The 16,947-nt window shown below is 51.2% G+C and overlaps 1 protein-coding gene across 3 annotated transcripts in view; it reads left to right on the top strand.

The window, feature by feature from the left end:
• Nucleotides 1-16,947, top strand: part of GLRA4 (glycine receptor alpha 4) — a 49,364-nt gene that overhangs the window by 13,716 nt on the left and 18,701 nt on the right. For all 3 annotated transcript variants that reach the window (XM_030576325.1, XM_030576324.1, XM_030576326.1), the window contains 6 exons: nucleotides 7,879-8,012; nucleotides 8,801-8,868; nucleotides 11,011-11,234; nucleotides 13,495-13,577; nucleotides 15,472-15,612; nucleotides 16,146-16,360. In XM_030576325.1, coding sequence (XP_030432185.1) covers nucleotides 7,879-8,012; nucleotides 8,801-8,868; nucleotides 11,011-11,234; nucleotides 13,495-13,577; nucleotides 15,472-15,612; nucleotides 16,146-16,360 — 865 coding nt within the window. The remainder of the gene's footprint in view (nucleotides 1-7,878; nucleotides 8,013-8,800; nucleotides 8,869-11,010; nucleotides 11,235-13,494; nucleotides 13,578-15,471; nucleotides 15,613-16,145; nucleotides 16,361-16,947) is intronic.

The following is a 16,947-nucleotide window of genomic DNA, read 5'->3' on the forward strand; positions in this document are numbered from 1 at the left end:
TTAAGCACTGGATCACATCTCTCCCTCCCAAGGAACACAGTCTCCATATTGCCTCAGATCACAGTTCCAGCTCTGTCAGGCTGCTCCCAGCAATCCCTCCACCATCCAGTACAGCTACCCTGAACAGAGTACATACAGATAATTCCCAGTGATTATGGCCAGCTCCAGGGGGACAGAATTCAGGTACTGTGAGGGTGAACCTTAACTCTTCATTTTCTCATTCTCAAGCATTTGCGTTTTGCAGAACTCAAAACAAAACCAAGACACCTCTGGGCAACCTGAACTCTGCATTAGTGCCGTGTCTGGTCATTGACTAACTGTGTGTCAGGCCCAGTGCTGGGATTTATAACGGAGGCTACGTCCACAACTGGAGCAGAGCTAGGGGATGTGAGGCCTCACTCAAGGAGACATGCTCATACACTAGCCCTCCTCGAGCTAGCGCACTAAAAATAGACGTGCAGCCACCGTGGCAAGGGCAGCAGTGAGGGCGGCACGGGCTAGCCGGACCAAGTACGTACCTCAGGGTTCAGGCCAGTTTGTGCTCAGGGCAGCCTGCCTCTCCCACTACTCACTGCTGCCAGTACTGCCATGATTACATTACTATTTTAGCACGCTAGCATGATGAGCGCTAGCACAAGCTGGGGAATCACACCCCTAGCTCCTAGTGTAGACGTAGCCGGAGTGTCTAGGAGCGGAGTGTCCGGCGCTGAGGTTCAGGACACCAGTGGAAGTTCAGAGCCTAAGTAGCCTTGAGGATCTGCCCCCCTGCTCCCAGCTGCACCAGGAAGCAGGTGAGGAGGGAATAATACTTTACTGGCCCATCACAAAAGAGGACATTCGCCAGGCAGGTGGGTGTGCAGCAGTATCTTGCAAGGCTGCCTGAAGGGGCAGGTAGATCGGATGGAGAATCCCAGCTAAAGTTTAACCCCGAACATCAGCCTTCCTGGAATGAGGAGGTGCTGTTATTTCCAAAGGGACAATCATTAAGAAAGGGAAGAAAGGAGGAAGGCAGCAAACTTCCCACCACCCATCCCCAGTGTATTTGTATGTGGGCGCAGCATCTTCATCCTTCCATTCACACCCACCCGGGCACTCACAGCTCTGTCAGCAGCCAGGCAGACTGAGCTGATGTGTAACCCTCCCTCCTTTGCAGGACAAACACTCTGACAGCAGCAGCAGAGCCAATCCCTCTAATCAGTGAGTTTACCAGCTGACAGCTGATTGACCGAGAACTAGACAGGAGGTGACACCTCTATCCATCACCTTCCTACCTCCTTGCACTCCTTAGTCACTTTATGCCCTTGCTGCAAGTGGGCTGGACACAGAGCCCCCCCATCCCCTTTGCTGCACCACTGGGGGAACTCACCTCTTCCTGCTCTGGTCCAGGCCCAGCCAGAACCAGCAAAGAGTCCCTGCACCAGATCACTTCACTATCAGCAGGGTTAGGAGGCATTTCACAGCCCTAGAGGAGTGAAAGGACCCACTGCACATGACTCCAGCAAAGCCAGTGCCACAGAGCTGGGGTCCTGTTGGTGTCAAACTACATGGCCATTGGCAGAGTTGCTCACATACTGCAGAAGGCATCAATGCCTACATAGACAGTGAGGCAAACAGGCTTTACTAGCAATTATGCTTTATTGTCAACCAGTCCATCCTCATGCGCTGGGAGGCAGGTATATATGGCAGAGATACTGGATACGTACTAATGGAAAAGCTGAGACATAGGGTGACATTGTGGCCCCAGTTGAAGTCAATGGGAGTTTTGCCATTGACTTCACTGGAGGTTGGATTTCACCCATCGAGAAAGGTTAAATCCTAGAATCAGACATACAGGGCTGGAAGAGACCAGGAGGCATCATCAAGTCCAGCTCCCTGCGCTGAGGCAGGACCAAGTAAACCTAGACCAGCCCTGACAGGAGTTTGTTTAATTTGTTCTTAAAATACTGCCAGTGCTGGGGGTTGTACACCTTGGACACCCATCCCACTGCTTAACTATCCTTACAGTCAGAAAGGCTTTCCTAGAATCTAACCTAAACCTCCCGTGCTGCAGATTAAACCAGTACTTCAGGTCCTACTTTCAGTGGTCATGAACAACTGATCAACACCCTCTTCAGAACAGCCCTTAACACATTTGAAGGCTGTTATAAGCTCTCCCCCCAGGTCAGTCTTTTGTCAAGACAAAACGTGCCCAGTTATTGTAACCTTTAGTCATAGGTCAGGTTTTCTAAAGCTTTTGTCATTTTTATTGCTCTCCTATAGAGTCTAATTTGTCAACATCTTTCCTAAAGCGTGATCCCCAGAACTGGACACAGTACTCAGGCTGAGGCCTCACCAGTGCCTGGGTCTCAGATCTGATACTCCTTTTAATACACCCCAAAAGGACATTGGCCTTTTTCCTACCAGCATCACACTGTTGCCTCCCATTCAATTTGTGATCCACCGTAACCCCCAGATCCATTTTTAGCCATATACCCACTAACCAGTTAATCCCCATGTTGTAGCTGTGCATTTGATTTTTCCTTCCTAAGTGCAGCACTCTGCACTTGTCTGTATCAATTTTCATTATGGTAAGTCCAGACACTAAATGATTTGCCTGAGATGAGAGAGTACATGTCAGAGCCAGGAGTAGAACTCCAGAGGCCTGGCTCCCAGCCTGGTGTTCAGGGCAGTATTATTCCGTAGTTGTGTGAGGCACTGTACAAACACATAACAAAGAGACAGGCCCTGCCCTAAAGAACTCAGGCCAAGAGTCAACTCCAGCTACTTACACGAGAGGCACAGACCCAGAGTGCACAGAATGGGGTACCCGCCCTGACACAAGATGACCACAAGCTCATGAGCATAGACCAGCAGGACCCTGGGCCCAAGCATAGGTAAGCAAGCTGATGCCACCAGTGGAAGGCATCTGTGCTGTGTGAAGTCAGGCAGGGCAGAGGCCCACGGCTTGTTCTGTCCCTGCTGCAAAGCTTCTGCTTCTTGTATGCTGCAGCTGCTCTTCCCCAGGTCAGATGCTCCTCACAGAGAGACCCAGATGCTGTTATAGGTAAGGCTATGTCTACACTACGGGATAATTTTGAATTAACATAAACCGGTTTTATAAAACAGATATTATAAAGTCGATTGCACGCGGCCACACTAGGCACATTAATTCAGCGGTGTGCGTCCATGGTCTGAGGCTAGCATCAATTTCTGGAGCGTTGCATTGTGGGTAGCTATTCCGTAGCTATTCCATAGTTCCCGCAGTCTCCCCTGCCCCTTGGAATTCTGGGTTGAGATCCCAGTGCCTGATGGGGCAAAAATCATTGTCGCGGGTGGTTCTGGGTACAGCCTCACCCCTCCCTTCCTGAATACAGCAGACAACCATTTCGCGCCTTTTTTCCTGGGTGAACTGAGCAAAGGCCATAGCACAGCAAGCATGGACCCTGCTCAGATCAATAGCGCAATCGTGGACGTTGTAAACACCTTGTGCATTCTCGTGCTATCTATGGTGAACCATGAACTGCAAAGGCAGGCGAGGAGGAGGCAGCTACGGCAGCGCGGTGACGAGAGTGATGAGGACATGGACACTGAATTCTCCCTAACCGCGGGTCCCTGTGCTTTGGAGCTCCTGCTGGTAATGGGGGAGGTTCTACCCATTGAACGCCGATTTTGGGCTCGGGAAACAAGCACAGACTGGTGGGACCGCATAGTTTTGCAGGTGTGGGACAATTTGCAGTGGCTGCAAAACTTTCGCATGCGTAAGAGCACTTTCTTTGAACTTTGTGACTTGATTTCCCCTGCCCTGAAACGCCATAATACTAAGATGAGAGCAGCCCTCACAGTGGAGAAGCGAGTGGCAATAGCCCGCTGGAAGCTTGCAACGCCAGACAGCTACCGGTCAGTCGGGAATCAATTTGGAGTGGGAAAATCTACTGTGGGGGCTGCTGTGATGCAAGTAGCCAAAGCAATCATTAAGCTGCTGCTACGAAAGGTTGTGACTCTGGGAAACGTGCAGGTCATAGTGGATGGTTTTGCTGCAATGGGATTCCCTAACTGTGGGGGGGCGATAGATGGAACCCATATCCCTATCTTGGCACCGGAGCACCAGGGCACCCAGTACATAAACCGCAAGGGGTACTTTTCAATGGTGCTGCAAGCACTGGTGGATCACAAGGGACATTTCACCAACATCCACGTGGGATGGCCAGGAAGGGTTCATGACGCTCGCGTCTTCAGAAGCACTACTCTGGTTACACGGCTGCAGCAAGGGACTTACTTCCCAGACCAGAAAATAACAGTTGGGGATGTTGAAATGCCTGTCGTTATCCTGGGTGACCCAGCCTACCCCTTGATGCCATGGCTCATGAAGCCATACACAGGCAGCCTGGACAGTGGTCAGGAGCTGTTCAACTACAGGCTGAGCAAGTGCAGGATGGTGGTAGAATGTGCACTTGGCCGTTTAAAGGCTCGCTGGTGCACATTATTCACTCGCTCAGACCTCAGCCAAACCAATGTCCCCTTTGTTATTGCTGCTTGCTGTGTTCTCCACAATCTCTGTGAGAGTAAGGGGGAGACCTTTATGGCGGGGTGGGAGGCTGAGGCAAATCACCTGGCCGCTGATTACGTGCAGCCAGACACCAGGGCGATTAGAAGAGCTCACCAGGAAGCGGTGCGCATCAGAGAAGCCTTGAAAACGAGTTTCATCACGGGCCAGGGTACGGTGTGACTGCTGTGTTTGTTTCCCCTTCATGAACCCCCCCCTTTATTGACTCCTTCCCTATAAACAACCCACCCTCCCCCTTCGATTACAGCTTGCTTAAGGAAATAAAGTCACTATCGTTTAAAAAGCATGTATTCTTTATTAAAAGTCATTCCCTGTAAGCAACCCACCCTCCCCCTTCGATTACAGCTTGTTTAAGGAAATAAAGTCACTATCGTTTAAAAAGCATGTATTCTTTATTAAAAAGTAATTATAAAAAGAGGCAGAGAATTAACAAGGTATCCCGGGTGTGGTTTGGGAGGAGGATAGGAGGGAAGGAAAAGGCCATTAAGCACATTTCAATGTAATGACAGCCTTTGGTTGGACTGTCCACGGGGGTGGAGTGGGCAGGTGCACATAGCCTTCCCCCACGCTTTCTTACATGTTGGGTGAGGAAGATATGGAACATGGTGAGTACTGAGGGTGGTTAAACATGGGCTGCAGCGGCACTCTGTGACCCCGCTGCTCTTCCTGAAGATCCACCAGACATCGGAGGATATCAGTTTGATCACGCAGCAGCTCCAGTGTTGCATCCCGCCACCACTGATCTTCCTGCCTACACCTCTCATCTCGAGCGTCTCTCCTATCCTCACGTTCACTGGCATCTTTCCTGTACTTTGCTACCACGTCCTTCCACTCCTTCAGATGAGCTCTTTCATTGCGGGTTACTTCCATGATTTCAGAGAACATTTCATCTCGCGTCCTCTTCTTCCTCTGCCTTATCTGAGCTAGCCTTCGGGATGGAGTAGGGAGGCTTGAAAAATGTGCAGCTGCATGAGGGAGGGAAAAAAGAGAGAGAAGATACATTTTACAGAACAATGGTTATACCCTTTCACAGTGAACAACACTATTCACCTTAATAGCACATGTGATTTCACTACAAGGTCGCATTTTGCATCTTTTAATATTGAGTGCTGTGGCTCTGGTGTTACAGATCTCACAGACGCCCGGGCATCACAATTCAGCTTGCATGCGTCCATGGTAAGCCACTGTTTTTCAGCTTCTCCAGCCTTCATATACACAGTGCCCTCTGATGCTTCTTTCCTGTTAACAAGCAGCGGCAGACGCCAACCCCTCCCCTCCCTACTCCAATTCTCTAGGATTGCTTTATCCCTCCCTCCACCGCATGGCTGGTATCATGGAAGATCGCTGCTAATCACCCCCCTTTCCCCCCCCCCCACCACGTGGCTGCTAGCTGGGAAGATTCCTGCTGGCCAAACGCTAAAAAGCTCAGCGCTATCCTTCCTCCCCTCCCCCTGCTTTGCTACATGCAAGGAAGGATTTCTTTTAAGCAACAGCCCAGTAGGAAAATGGCCATCTCTGTCCCCTTAATTAAATTCCTTAATTTCAACCAGGTTACCATGAATGATATCACTCTGCTGAGGATAACAGAGCGAGATAAAGAACGGATGTTTCTTGAATGCCAGCAATCACTGGGACCATACGCAGCTATGCTTTGTCATGCAATGATACTCGATTACTTTCTACATGCATGGCGTGGTAAAGTGTCCTACCATGGTGGACGGAACAAGGCTGCCTTGCCAAGAAACCTTCTGCAAAGGCTTTTGGAGTACCTCCAGGAGTGCTTCATGGAGATGTCCCTGGAGGATTTCCGCTCCATCCCCAGACATGTTATCAAACTTTTCCAGTAACTTTACTGGCTGTGAATGCATCCCAAGCCCTCATGGCAAATCAATCATTAAAAAACGCTTGCTTTTAAGCCATGTTTTGTATTTACAAAGGTACACTCCCCAGAGGTCGCTTCCATGGCATCACTGTCTGGGCTAGTGGCTTGGGGGGGGCTGGAAGGGTAATTCCGTCTGGGTCACAAAAAGCTCCTGGCTGTTGGGGCTAACGGAGTGCTGTGTGCTCGCTGCAAGGTCATCCTCCTCTTCCTCATCCTCCTCCTCCTCATCTTCCCCCTCCGCTGAATCCTCAGCCATGGTTGAGATTACAACCCCCACCTCGGAATCCACAGACAGGGGTGGGGTAGTGGTGGCGCAGCCCCCTAAAATTGCATGCAGCTCAGCGTAGAAGCGGCATGTTTTTGGCCCAGACTCGGACCTTCCATTTGCTGCTTTGGTTTTCTGGTAGGCTTGTCTGAGCTCCTTAACTTTCACTCTGCACTGCACTGAGTCCCTGGTGTGGCCTTTTCCCATCATAACCTTGGAAATTTTTTCAAATTTTTTTCATTTCGTCTTTTGGAACGCAGTTCTGTTAGCACTGAATCCTCTCCCCATATAGCGATCAGATCCAGTATCTCCCGTGCGGTCCATGCTGGAGCTCTTTTTCTATTCTCAGGAGACTGCATTGTTACCTGTGCTGATGAGCTCTGCGTGGTCACCTGTGCTGATGAGAGCTCCACGCTGGCCAAACAGGAAATGTAATTCAAAAGTTCGCGGGGCTTTTCCTGTATACCTGGCCAGTGCCTCTGAGTTCAGATTGCTGTCCAGAGCGGTCACAGTGGTGCACTGTGGGATACCGCCCGGAGGCCAATAACGTCGATTTGCAGCCACACTAACCCTAAACCGATATGTTATTATCGATTTTAGCGTTACGCTTCTCGTTGGGGAGGAGTACAGAAATCAATTTAAAGAGCCCTTTAAATCGATATAAAGTGCATTGTAGTGTGGACGGGTACAGCTTTAAATCAATTTAATGCTGTTAAAATCGGTTTAACTGCATAGTGTAGACAAGGCCTAAGAGGAGAAAGAACAGCTCCAGCAAAGAACGAACGCCTCCCTACCGCCGGCAATGCAATTCCCCAGCTGCATGTGACTGTTTAGCACTGGTCACGTACAGTATTTCGAACACACTGCAAAGGGGAACAGCTGCTTGTCCAATTCCTCGATATTTACAATACTCCCACCCAACCCTGACATTGAAAATAACCATGCTAGCAGGTTGTGAGCTTCCTCAAAGCAGTGCCTTGGCAATACCAGCCAGGATGACAGCAAGCTTCTTCAACCCGAAGCCCTGTCTGTGCCAGGCAGGTCTCTGGCTCTAGGAGCTCCACCACAGCAGTGCCTTGAAGACTCCTTCTCCCCGGCCCTCCATACTGCACTGAGGCAGATGCTGAGGCATTTCTGGCCAAAGAGGAAGGATTCCAGCCTGCTAACCTCCATCCTTTCCCCCTTCAGGTTGGTTTCTGGGAAAGAGGAGATTAAATCCACTTCCACAGGCTCTGGCCAGCCGATGTCACCCTCTGATTTCTTGGACAAGCTCATGGGAAAAACATCAGGGTATGACGCCCGGATTCGACCTAACTTCAAAGGTAAATATGGGGCCCAAATAAGGCTTAAAAATCCCACAGCGACTGAAACCCAGAGTCTCTCAGACAGCACTGACTAGAACCAGGGACAGTGTGAGCAAGTGATTTGGTGCAGGACCCATGCCAATGCCCCTCAACCTTGACCTGCCTCCCTTGCTATTCCAGCCTGGGAACCCACTACAGCTCTGCCATTGCCCCTCCATTCTGACCTGCAGCCACCCACTATTCCAGACCAGTTGTTATGATTACAGTATTGCCTGGAGCCCCATTGTGCTCAGGGCTGTACGTTCACACACACACTGAGAGACAGCCACTGCCCCACAGAGCTCACAGTCTAGCAGATAGGACAGACAAAGAAGGGAGGGGAAGCATATACCTAGAGAGAAAAGCAACTTGCCCAAGGTCCCAGCGGCAGAGTTGGAACAAGAACTGTGGGCTCAGGACTCCCAGCCCACTGCCCTTGCTTTTGTCTACAAGTTTTCAGAAGGTGAAGAACCAGCCAGATTTTTGCCCCCATGGCCTTTTCTCCATCCCCTGGAGAAACCCACAGATACAGAGTTTGTAAGTGTAAATGAACCCATGGGGGGGTCTGGAAACTCCCCCCAACCCCTTAGAGTACGTGTGTGTGCGCAGGTGTACGGGGGTTCTCTGTGTGTGCATGACTGTATATCTATCCAGGCAAGTGCCTGTGTATTTATTGAGGTGAGTGACTGTTGGAGTGCAGAGGGGAGCAATTCTCCTCAGACCAGCTGCACTAAGGAGGGCTCACACCTTGTCTGGTTGTTTCTCAGGCCAGCCTGTCAATGTGACATGCAACATCTTCATCAACAGCTTCGGCTCTGTCACAGAAACCACCATGGTAAGACTTCGCCATCTGTTCCACTCTCCTTCCCAGCCCCTTCCACTCCCCTAGAAGCCCGCGGAGGGGGCAGCTGGGTGTGGCACCTCCCATCAAGGGCTGGGAATTTGGCTTTCTTTGCTGTGCCTGCACCAGGATCTTGGAATGGGTGACCATGAGATCTGGGGTCAGATCCAGCCCACCTGAAGGTTTGTTCAACCCCAGCTGTAGTGTTAATCCTGTAGTTATCATGGAGACCCATTGCCCATGGTACTGGGAGACTTATGGGGAAGTGGTGGGACTCTTGTGGGACAAGGGGCTAAGCAGTGTGGGGCCTTGGGAGAAGGGTGTGAGAATGGACTAGGAACCGCATTGTGGTGGGGAGAGGTGGATGGCAGGAACCTCGTGAGAAGCTGGAGCCTTCTGGGGGCCAGAGAGGGATGCAGGAAAGAGATTAGTATTCTCTCCCTTCCGCAGGCAAGTCTTGCTGCTCCCCAAGGATGTGCAAGGCCTCTCTGAACTGGTTCCAGTAGGAGTGTTTCATCCCCAATGGAGTGGGATAGCACTGCCTGGCACAGTACATTCAGCTCCCCTGTGAGGAGCAGCGATGTCTAGCCAAGTACCCTAGCTGCCTTCCCCAGGTGAGGTGGGGCCCCTGAGGCTCACGGTTTCCTTAAAACATGCCAGGCAGCGGGGTCCAGAAGTCCTGTCCTTTGGCCAGACCCACTGTCAGTCTTGTAGATGAGAATGAACTGACAGGCCATGGTCACTCCTGGACATCGAGGACCCTAGGACACCTTCTGCCAGCAGAGGAGATGAACCATATGCAGCAGGGCAACCCCCCAGGTCCTACAACTGTGAGTCAGACGCTCCACCCAATCATGAGACTTAAAAACCCTCAAGATGTTTGGGTCAGAGCTGATGATGTGTTTTTTGTTTTTTTCTTCGTTGAGCTCTCTCTCTTCGCCTCAGTGTGTGCAACTGTTAATGCTGCCAACTCCCCCTCCCCACCCTCCAGTTGCAGAGTTAAGCGAGTAGCAATCCACATGTAACTTGAAGCAGTGTGAGGTGCAGCAGGCGGCATTGCGATGGTAGAGAAAGCTATGCTGCTGGTCAGAACAAACAGATCTTTGCTTTAGAAGAGCTGAATGGGCATGGGAGAACTCTGGCATGTGACCCTGAGAGAAGAGGGCTGCAGGGCTGAACTGAAGTCAGAGCTGCTGAAATTACAAAAAAAAAAAAAAAAAATCGAAGGAGTCCTAGGCTAAGCCTCAGGCAGGAGGGAATGGATCATCCCACCCTGTGGCTAGAGGCCTGCAACCTAAGTACAGTGCCCTCACAGAAATGGGGAGGACAGTTTGAGAGATACAATAAGCACAGGAACCGTGACTTCTTTGCTGGTGGCAGGGGAGTGGGGGCTAGGACAGTGGTACATTTATAGTAAGTGCCAACAGCTGTGAAAGCGAGTACTATCAGAGGAAAAAGGCATTTCAGAGAAACGTATCTTTAAAACTTTAGACAGTTTATATGCAGGCCTGGCTTACCCATCTTCCATAGGAAGACCCCTGGCAGGTTTGAAACAACCCCAAATCCTCTCACAAGGCCTGTCTCTGGTCACAAACTCCTGGTCTGAACATGAGACACCGACCCCCTTCTGCAATCAGGGCTGTCCCTGTCTAGTTCCAAGTACTTTGTTTGCCAGGAACTTTGAGCCAGGTCACTCGATCTTCTTTTCTCAGATACAAGAGGATTTGTTACCTGCATTATCTTCAGTAACTGGGGATTTGCATTAGTCACCTTGATTGACGTTAGCTCCTATAGGACACATCCATGAAGCCAGGAACAGTCACTGTAAATGTTCTAGATATTTCAGTAAGGTTGTTAAAAATCTGACTATTCCAGAGTGCCATAGTACCTGTCACAGGCTGCTCCCTCTCACCCAGCCCTTCTCAAGAACGCCTCTCCGCCCTGCGCGGAGGAAGGGGAGATTTGCCTGCTTCCTGCAGCAGCTCCAATTGACTGCTCTTCCCCAGGAACCTGGCCCTCTTTCTCCAGCCCCATTCATCACACTAGAGCCAAGTCCCTTGAGGCATGATGGGTGTTTGATAGTAGGGAATATTCTTCCTCCCCAGCTGGTTGTGATAGTTGGTCCTCTCCCCTTAGGATTACCGGGTGAACGTCTTCTTGCGCCAGCAGTGGAACGACCCCCGCCTGGCGTACAGGGAATACCCAGACGACTCCCTGGACCTGGACCCCTCCATGCTGGACTCCATCTGGAAGCCAGATTTGTTCTTTGCTAACGAGAAGGGGGCCAACTTCCACGAGGTCACCACCGACAACAAGCTGTTGCGCATCTTCAAGAACGGCAACGTGCTGTACAGCATCAGGTACCCACGGGGCAGGGAGAAACAGAGAGAGCTCCCTTGTGGGTGTGTGAAGGGAAAGCAGGAGAGGAGGTTCCGCCTACCTAGGGGGGAAACAAGGCAGGGTCATCCCGGGGAAAAAGGGATCAAGAATGAGTCTCAGGATCATGGACACATGGGGATAGAAGGGATCTCATCTAGGCCATCCTTTGTATTGAGGCAGGTCCAAATATACCTAGACCATCCCCGACAGGTCTTTGTCCTCTAACTTGGTCTGCAAAACCTCCACTGATGAGGATTCCACAGCCATCCTAGGTAACATGTTCCCGTGCTTAGCTGCCCTTAGAGTTAGAAAGGTTTTCCTCAAGAGTCAACCTAAATCCCCCTTGCTGCAAACTCAGATGATTTTTCTTGTTCCACCTTGAGTGGACGTGAAGAACAATTGATCGCTGTCCTCTTCATAACAGCACTTAACATATCTGAACACTCATCAGACCTTCTTTCCTGTAACCTAAGAACATGCAGTTCTTTCAATTTCTCCTCATAGGTCATATTTTCTAAACCTTTTGTTACTTTTGTTGCTCTTACTGGACTCTCTGCAGTTTGTCCACGTTGTTCCTAAAGTGAGGTGCCCGAAACTGGACACAATACTCCAGCTGAGGCCCCACCAGTGCTGAGTAGAGCAGAATAATTATTCTTGTGAATAAACCCAGAACGATGGTATTTGCCTTTTTCCTGCCAGCATCACATTGAATATGAGTTAACAATTTGTGATGCACTATAAACCCCAGATCCTTTTTTGCAATAGTACCACCTAGCCAGTTAATCTCCATTTTGTAGCTGTGTGTACATTTGATTTTTCTTTCTTAAGTACTTTGCACTTGTCTTTACTGAATTTCCTCTTGTAGATTTTAGACCATCTCTCCCATTTATCAAGGTAATTTTGAATTCTAACCCTGTCCTCCAAAGGTCTTGCTACCCCTCCCAGTTTGGTGTCATCCATAGATTTTATAAGTGTACTCTCCACTCCATCATCCACGTCCTTAATGAAAATACTGAACAGTACTAGACCCAGGATGTACCTCTGGGGAACCTACCCCACTAGATATACCCTCCCAATTTGACAGTAAGCCATTGATAACTATTGCAAGTATGTTTTTTCAACCAGGTGTGCATTCCCCTTATAGTGATTTCATCAGGATCACATTTCCCTCAACTCTTGATCCTCTGACTTGTGTAGAAGGGAGCACTCACCGGAGGCCTGGCTGGATATGGTGTAGCATCCTTTTCCTTTCCAGCACCCCCTGCCACTGGTCACTCTGGTCCTGTGGTGGTGCCTCATCTTACAACTTGGCCCTCCAGGATAGTCACATTTCAGTTCTACCCCTTCCAAGATGACAAAGTCTCACAGATAATCCAGTATCTTTGCATCAGCCCCCCAGCTCTCACCCTTGTGGTTCTTATATACTTCTCTCAGGACTTCAGATCATCTTTATTCTCTTACAATCTGTGTCTGGTAGGGAACCCAGGCTCATCCTCTGCACTGGGTTACAGTCCAGGGACCCGTGGACGAGCAGCCAAGGTCTGCTCTGTCAGATGCCTTGCAGCTGCCTCCCTGGACTCCTTCAATTAGCCTTTCTTCAGGTCTTTACCCAGCCCCTTCCTTGGCTCTTGGTAACAGGCAGCACCTTCCAGGGCTTCTCCCCAGGGGTTCAGTTCCTGTCCTTGTGTCAGGGTCAGCTGCAGGAACTTGCTCCAATCCTGCATCTGCCAGAGAGTAACTGCAAAGCTCTTTACCTACAGCCCTTTCTGAGCCAGACTTCTCTTTATAGTCCCACCCAGCACTTCCCCAACTAGGCCTCATCTTTAATTACACCAGGTGCATCCTCCAGATGCCGCTCAGGCCTACATTAACCCTTTCATCACCCGTGTGAGGTCACTACCCCATCACGCATGGCATATATACTCCACTGATTCGCACATGTCCCTCCCAGCGGTGAATAGCCTATTACTATTACCAGCTCAGGGAGTTATTCCTTTAGCTGGAGTGATACAGGCCCATGCTTGCAGTGCTGAAGTTTCCTGGCTCAAGCCCCCCCGGTGTGGGAGCCATTACACACAGAACTAACGAGAGGTTCCACGCCTGCTGTTAACCATTGTCCAGCAGCACAACTCTCCGACCCACGCAAAGTCCCAGGGCTGCTTTGGAAGAGAAAGGGCGGGAAGGGCTATCCAAACGCAGCAGGCTCAGGCAAACCTGCTCCATTCTTTCTGCTCCTCCCAGGCTGACACTGATCCTCTCTTGCCCCATGGATCTCAAGAACTTCCCCATGGACATCCAGACGTGCACCATGCAGCTGGAGAGCTGTGAGTATGCCCTGGGAATAAAGGGCAGGAATAAGGATGTGAGGCAGGATTGAGGGCCATGTCCCATCATCTCTCCAGGTTGCTCCTGTGGTGGCTGCCTGCTGTATCACTAGGGGAAGGACGATCAGCAGGCTGTGTCCAGCAGTTGTCATTGTACATGCCTCCCATGCTGGCCCCCTCCAGAGCTGGCTGCATGTAACCAGGGCCAGTGCAAGGATGTTTGGCGCGGCGTCCTAGGCAAAACTTCTACCTTGAACCTCCCCCCGTGCCCCTGCCCTGAGGTGACCCCCCCCGGCAGCTCCCCACTCCCCACCCTTCGCCCTGAGGCACCCCCCCACCCCAGCTCACCCCTGCTCCGTGCACGAGCACAAGCACTGCAAGCCAGGGAGGCAGGAGAAGTGAAGCAGCCATGGTGTGCTCGGGGAGGAGGCGGGGCAGGGGTGAGCTGGGGCGGGGAGTTCCCCTGCGTGCCACCCCCCTCTTACTTGCTGCAGGTGGCCCTCCCCGCGCTCCCCTGCCCCAGCTCCCTCCGCCTACGTACTGGCGGTGACCGGGGCGGCCGAAGATCCAACCGCCGTAGTTGCTGCCGAAGAAAATGGCGCCCCCCAAATCCTAGCACCGTAGGCGACCACCTAGGTCGCCTAAATGGTTGCACCGGCCCTGCATGTAACCTCACTTCTCCTGCAGCCTGGACCCCCTCGGCCCAACACACCTGCAGCCCCTGCTGCTGCTTGTGATTGAGGGGGCTGCTGGGTAACCGGGAGAGGAGAAAGGGGAGGGGTGCAATGGAGGGAGATGGGGAAAGGGATGAATGGAGGTGAGGGGGAAGCAGGAGAGGAAAAGGTGGAAAGGAGGGGCAAATGGTGGTAGCAATAGAAAGATGAGCCAAGGAAGGCTATGGAGACACAGTTGAGGGGGGCTGTGGGCACAGGAGGGAAAGGGGCATGATTAGTGAGCAGCTGAGAGACACTGGGGGGGGGGGGGAATTCTGACCCTGTGCCTTCCCTTCATTTTGGGATGAGTGGCCCTCACTTTGGGTTTGGGTGTCCTACACTGCAGGAGGGGAAGGGCAAGTGGGGAGAAAATAGGCTTAATACTTATATGAGATCCTGGTGAGAGGATCATGGCTGCTAGAAAAACTCATCCATACTCTACTTCCAGGAGAGAAAGAGAGAGAGTATTTCTGATGCTATGCTTGGGGAAATGATTACAAGTGTCAGAGTATGTGTGTGACGGGGGGTGGGGGGAGAGTGCTGGGCCCATCGTGTGAGTGCTCTCACTGTGCGAATAGCCTGTATATCCCACACGTGCTCATCAGTACGTTTGCATGAGTATGAATTTCTGTGGAGGCGTGCATCTCTATGGCACAATGTGCATGCATTTGTGTCTGTTATTGCATGTGTGAGTTTCTTAGTGCATGCTTGTCTGTGGTACGTTGCACATGCATGTGTGTCTATTACATGGCATGCATATCTACACATTTGTGGCTATTCTCTTCCAAACAGGAGCACTTCCAAGTCCTTACGCCGCTCTAGTCCCAAGGCGTGAATGCATGGACTCGCAGTGCGCATTGCAGGCAGCATTTCAACATGTCCAGCTATGCAGGGCAGGTCTCACCTCCAAAACAAGGGTCTCACAGGACAGGGCAGAATTCCAACTTGGGAAGTTCTCCACTGCACCACAGCCCTTCACAGCTACTGCGGGATAATGGGCTAACCTCAGTGGGAATGCCCTGTGCCAGCACACGGAGCAGCCTCAAGTCTGCTTCTCCATCATCCTGTTTCTAGAGTTGGCCTGAGGGTCCTGAGAATCGTCTCCCAATTTTCATTCTCTCTCCCCTCGTTCCCTTAGTCCATCCGCCCTCACTCTCTCTTGTGCTCTCTCGGTTTGCCAGTTGGCTACACCATGAATGACCTGATCTTTGAGTGGCTGGCGGAGCAAGAAGCTGTCCAAGTGGCAGAGGGTTTGACGCTCCCACAGTTTATTCTGAGGGATGAAAAGGATTTGGGATATTGTACAAAGTATTACAATACAGGTAAGCACACACACACACACACACACACACACACACACACACACACACACACACACACACACACACACACACACACACACACACACACACACAAGTAGAAGTCTGCCCTGACAGCATCACAGCACAGGTAAACAACCCCTGTAGACTGCTCCGCACATAACTCCACCCTGGGGTTTCTGCAAGTGATCAGAGCAGGGAGGGTGATCCTGATTCCGCCCCAGGAACAACAGTGTAGGCCTGGAAGTGTGGCTGGAGATTGTCTCCGATTGAAACAGCAGGGGGAGCTGGGAGCATATCTTCCTGAGTTATCACTTGCCAGGCCAACAGGGCTAATGCCCCAACTCTTACAAAGAGTGCCAGCGGGCCGACAGTGGCCACACCTGGCCAATGCTTTGGTTTTGTGTCTCCCCAGAATGCCAGCCCATGTGCCATGAGCTAGGGAGTTCTGACCAAGTCACCACAACCTCTCTTATGGCTGTCCAGACCTAGTGACCATCCATGGTGCTGACCTGTCCTTTTCTCTCTCCTTGCAGGAAAGTTCACCTGCATCGAGGTGAAGTTCCACCTAGAGAGACAAATGGGCTATTACCTGATCCAGATGTACATTCCCAGCCTGCTGATTGTCATCCTCTCCTGGGTCTCCTTTTGGATCAATATGGATGCTGCACCCGCCCGGGTAGGGCTGGGGATCACCACAGTGCTGACCATGACCACCCAGAGTGCGGGCTCCCGGGCCTCTCTGCCAAAGGTCAGTGGAAGGGGGTTATGGATCACGTCAGCATTGCTTCTGCCATCATATCACCTATTCTGTGCTCCAACACCACTGCTCCTCCCACTCCTCCAGCTTCAGCCAGCTGTCATGCAGGGAGATCTGGAGCAAAGCAGGCCCAGGGCAAGCTGTTTGCTGCTATCCCAACTTCCTGGGCACAAGCCATGTACCCCAGTACTCTCCCCACTCCCCCTAATGGATGGTAACTATATGTCAGATCACAGACACAAGAGTTCTCAATTCCTGTGTGGGGTAGAACCCAGTGCAGGTACCAGTAACCAAGGGCCAAATCCTCAGCTGCAGTAAAGTGATGTAGCTCCACTGAAGTCAATGGAGCAACACTGATTTACAGCAGCTGAGGAGCTTGCCCCTGCTCTCAGTGTGCTCCAGACCTGCTGAACCTACAGGAGCATGCACTGTGGAGAAAAGTCTCACCTTACCACCTTTGGGCCTCACTGGAGCTCTGCTTCCTCTCCTGTGCTGCAGCAAATTGTCCTCACGGCAGGATCACTCTCAGTCACGTTGTTAACCTCCCAACAATGTGAATTTAGTAGCAATTGCAAGGA

This window comes from Gopherus evgoodei, chromosome 9 (genome assembly GCF_007399415.2).
Source record: "Gopherus evgoodei ecotype Sinaloan lineage chromosome 9, rGopEvg1_v1.p, whole genome shotgun sequence".
Classification (NCBI taxonomy): Eukaryota; Metazoa; Chordata; order Testudines; family Testudinidae; genus Gopherus; species Gopherus evgoodei.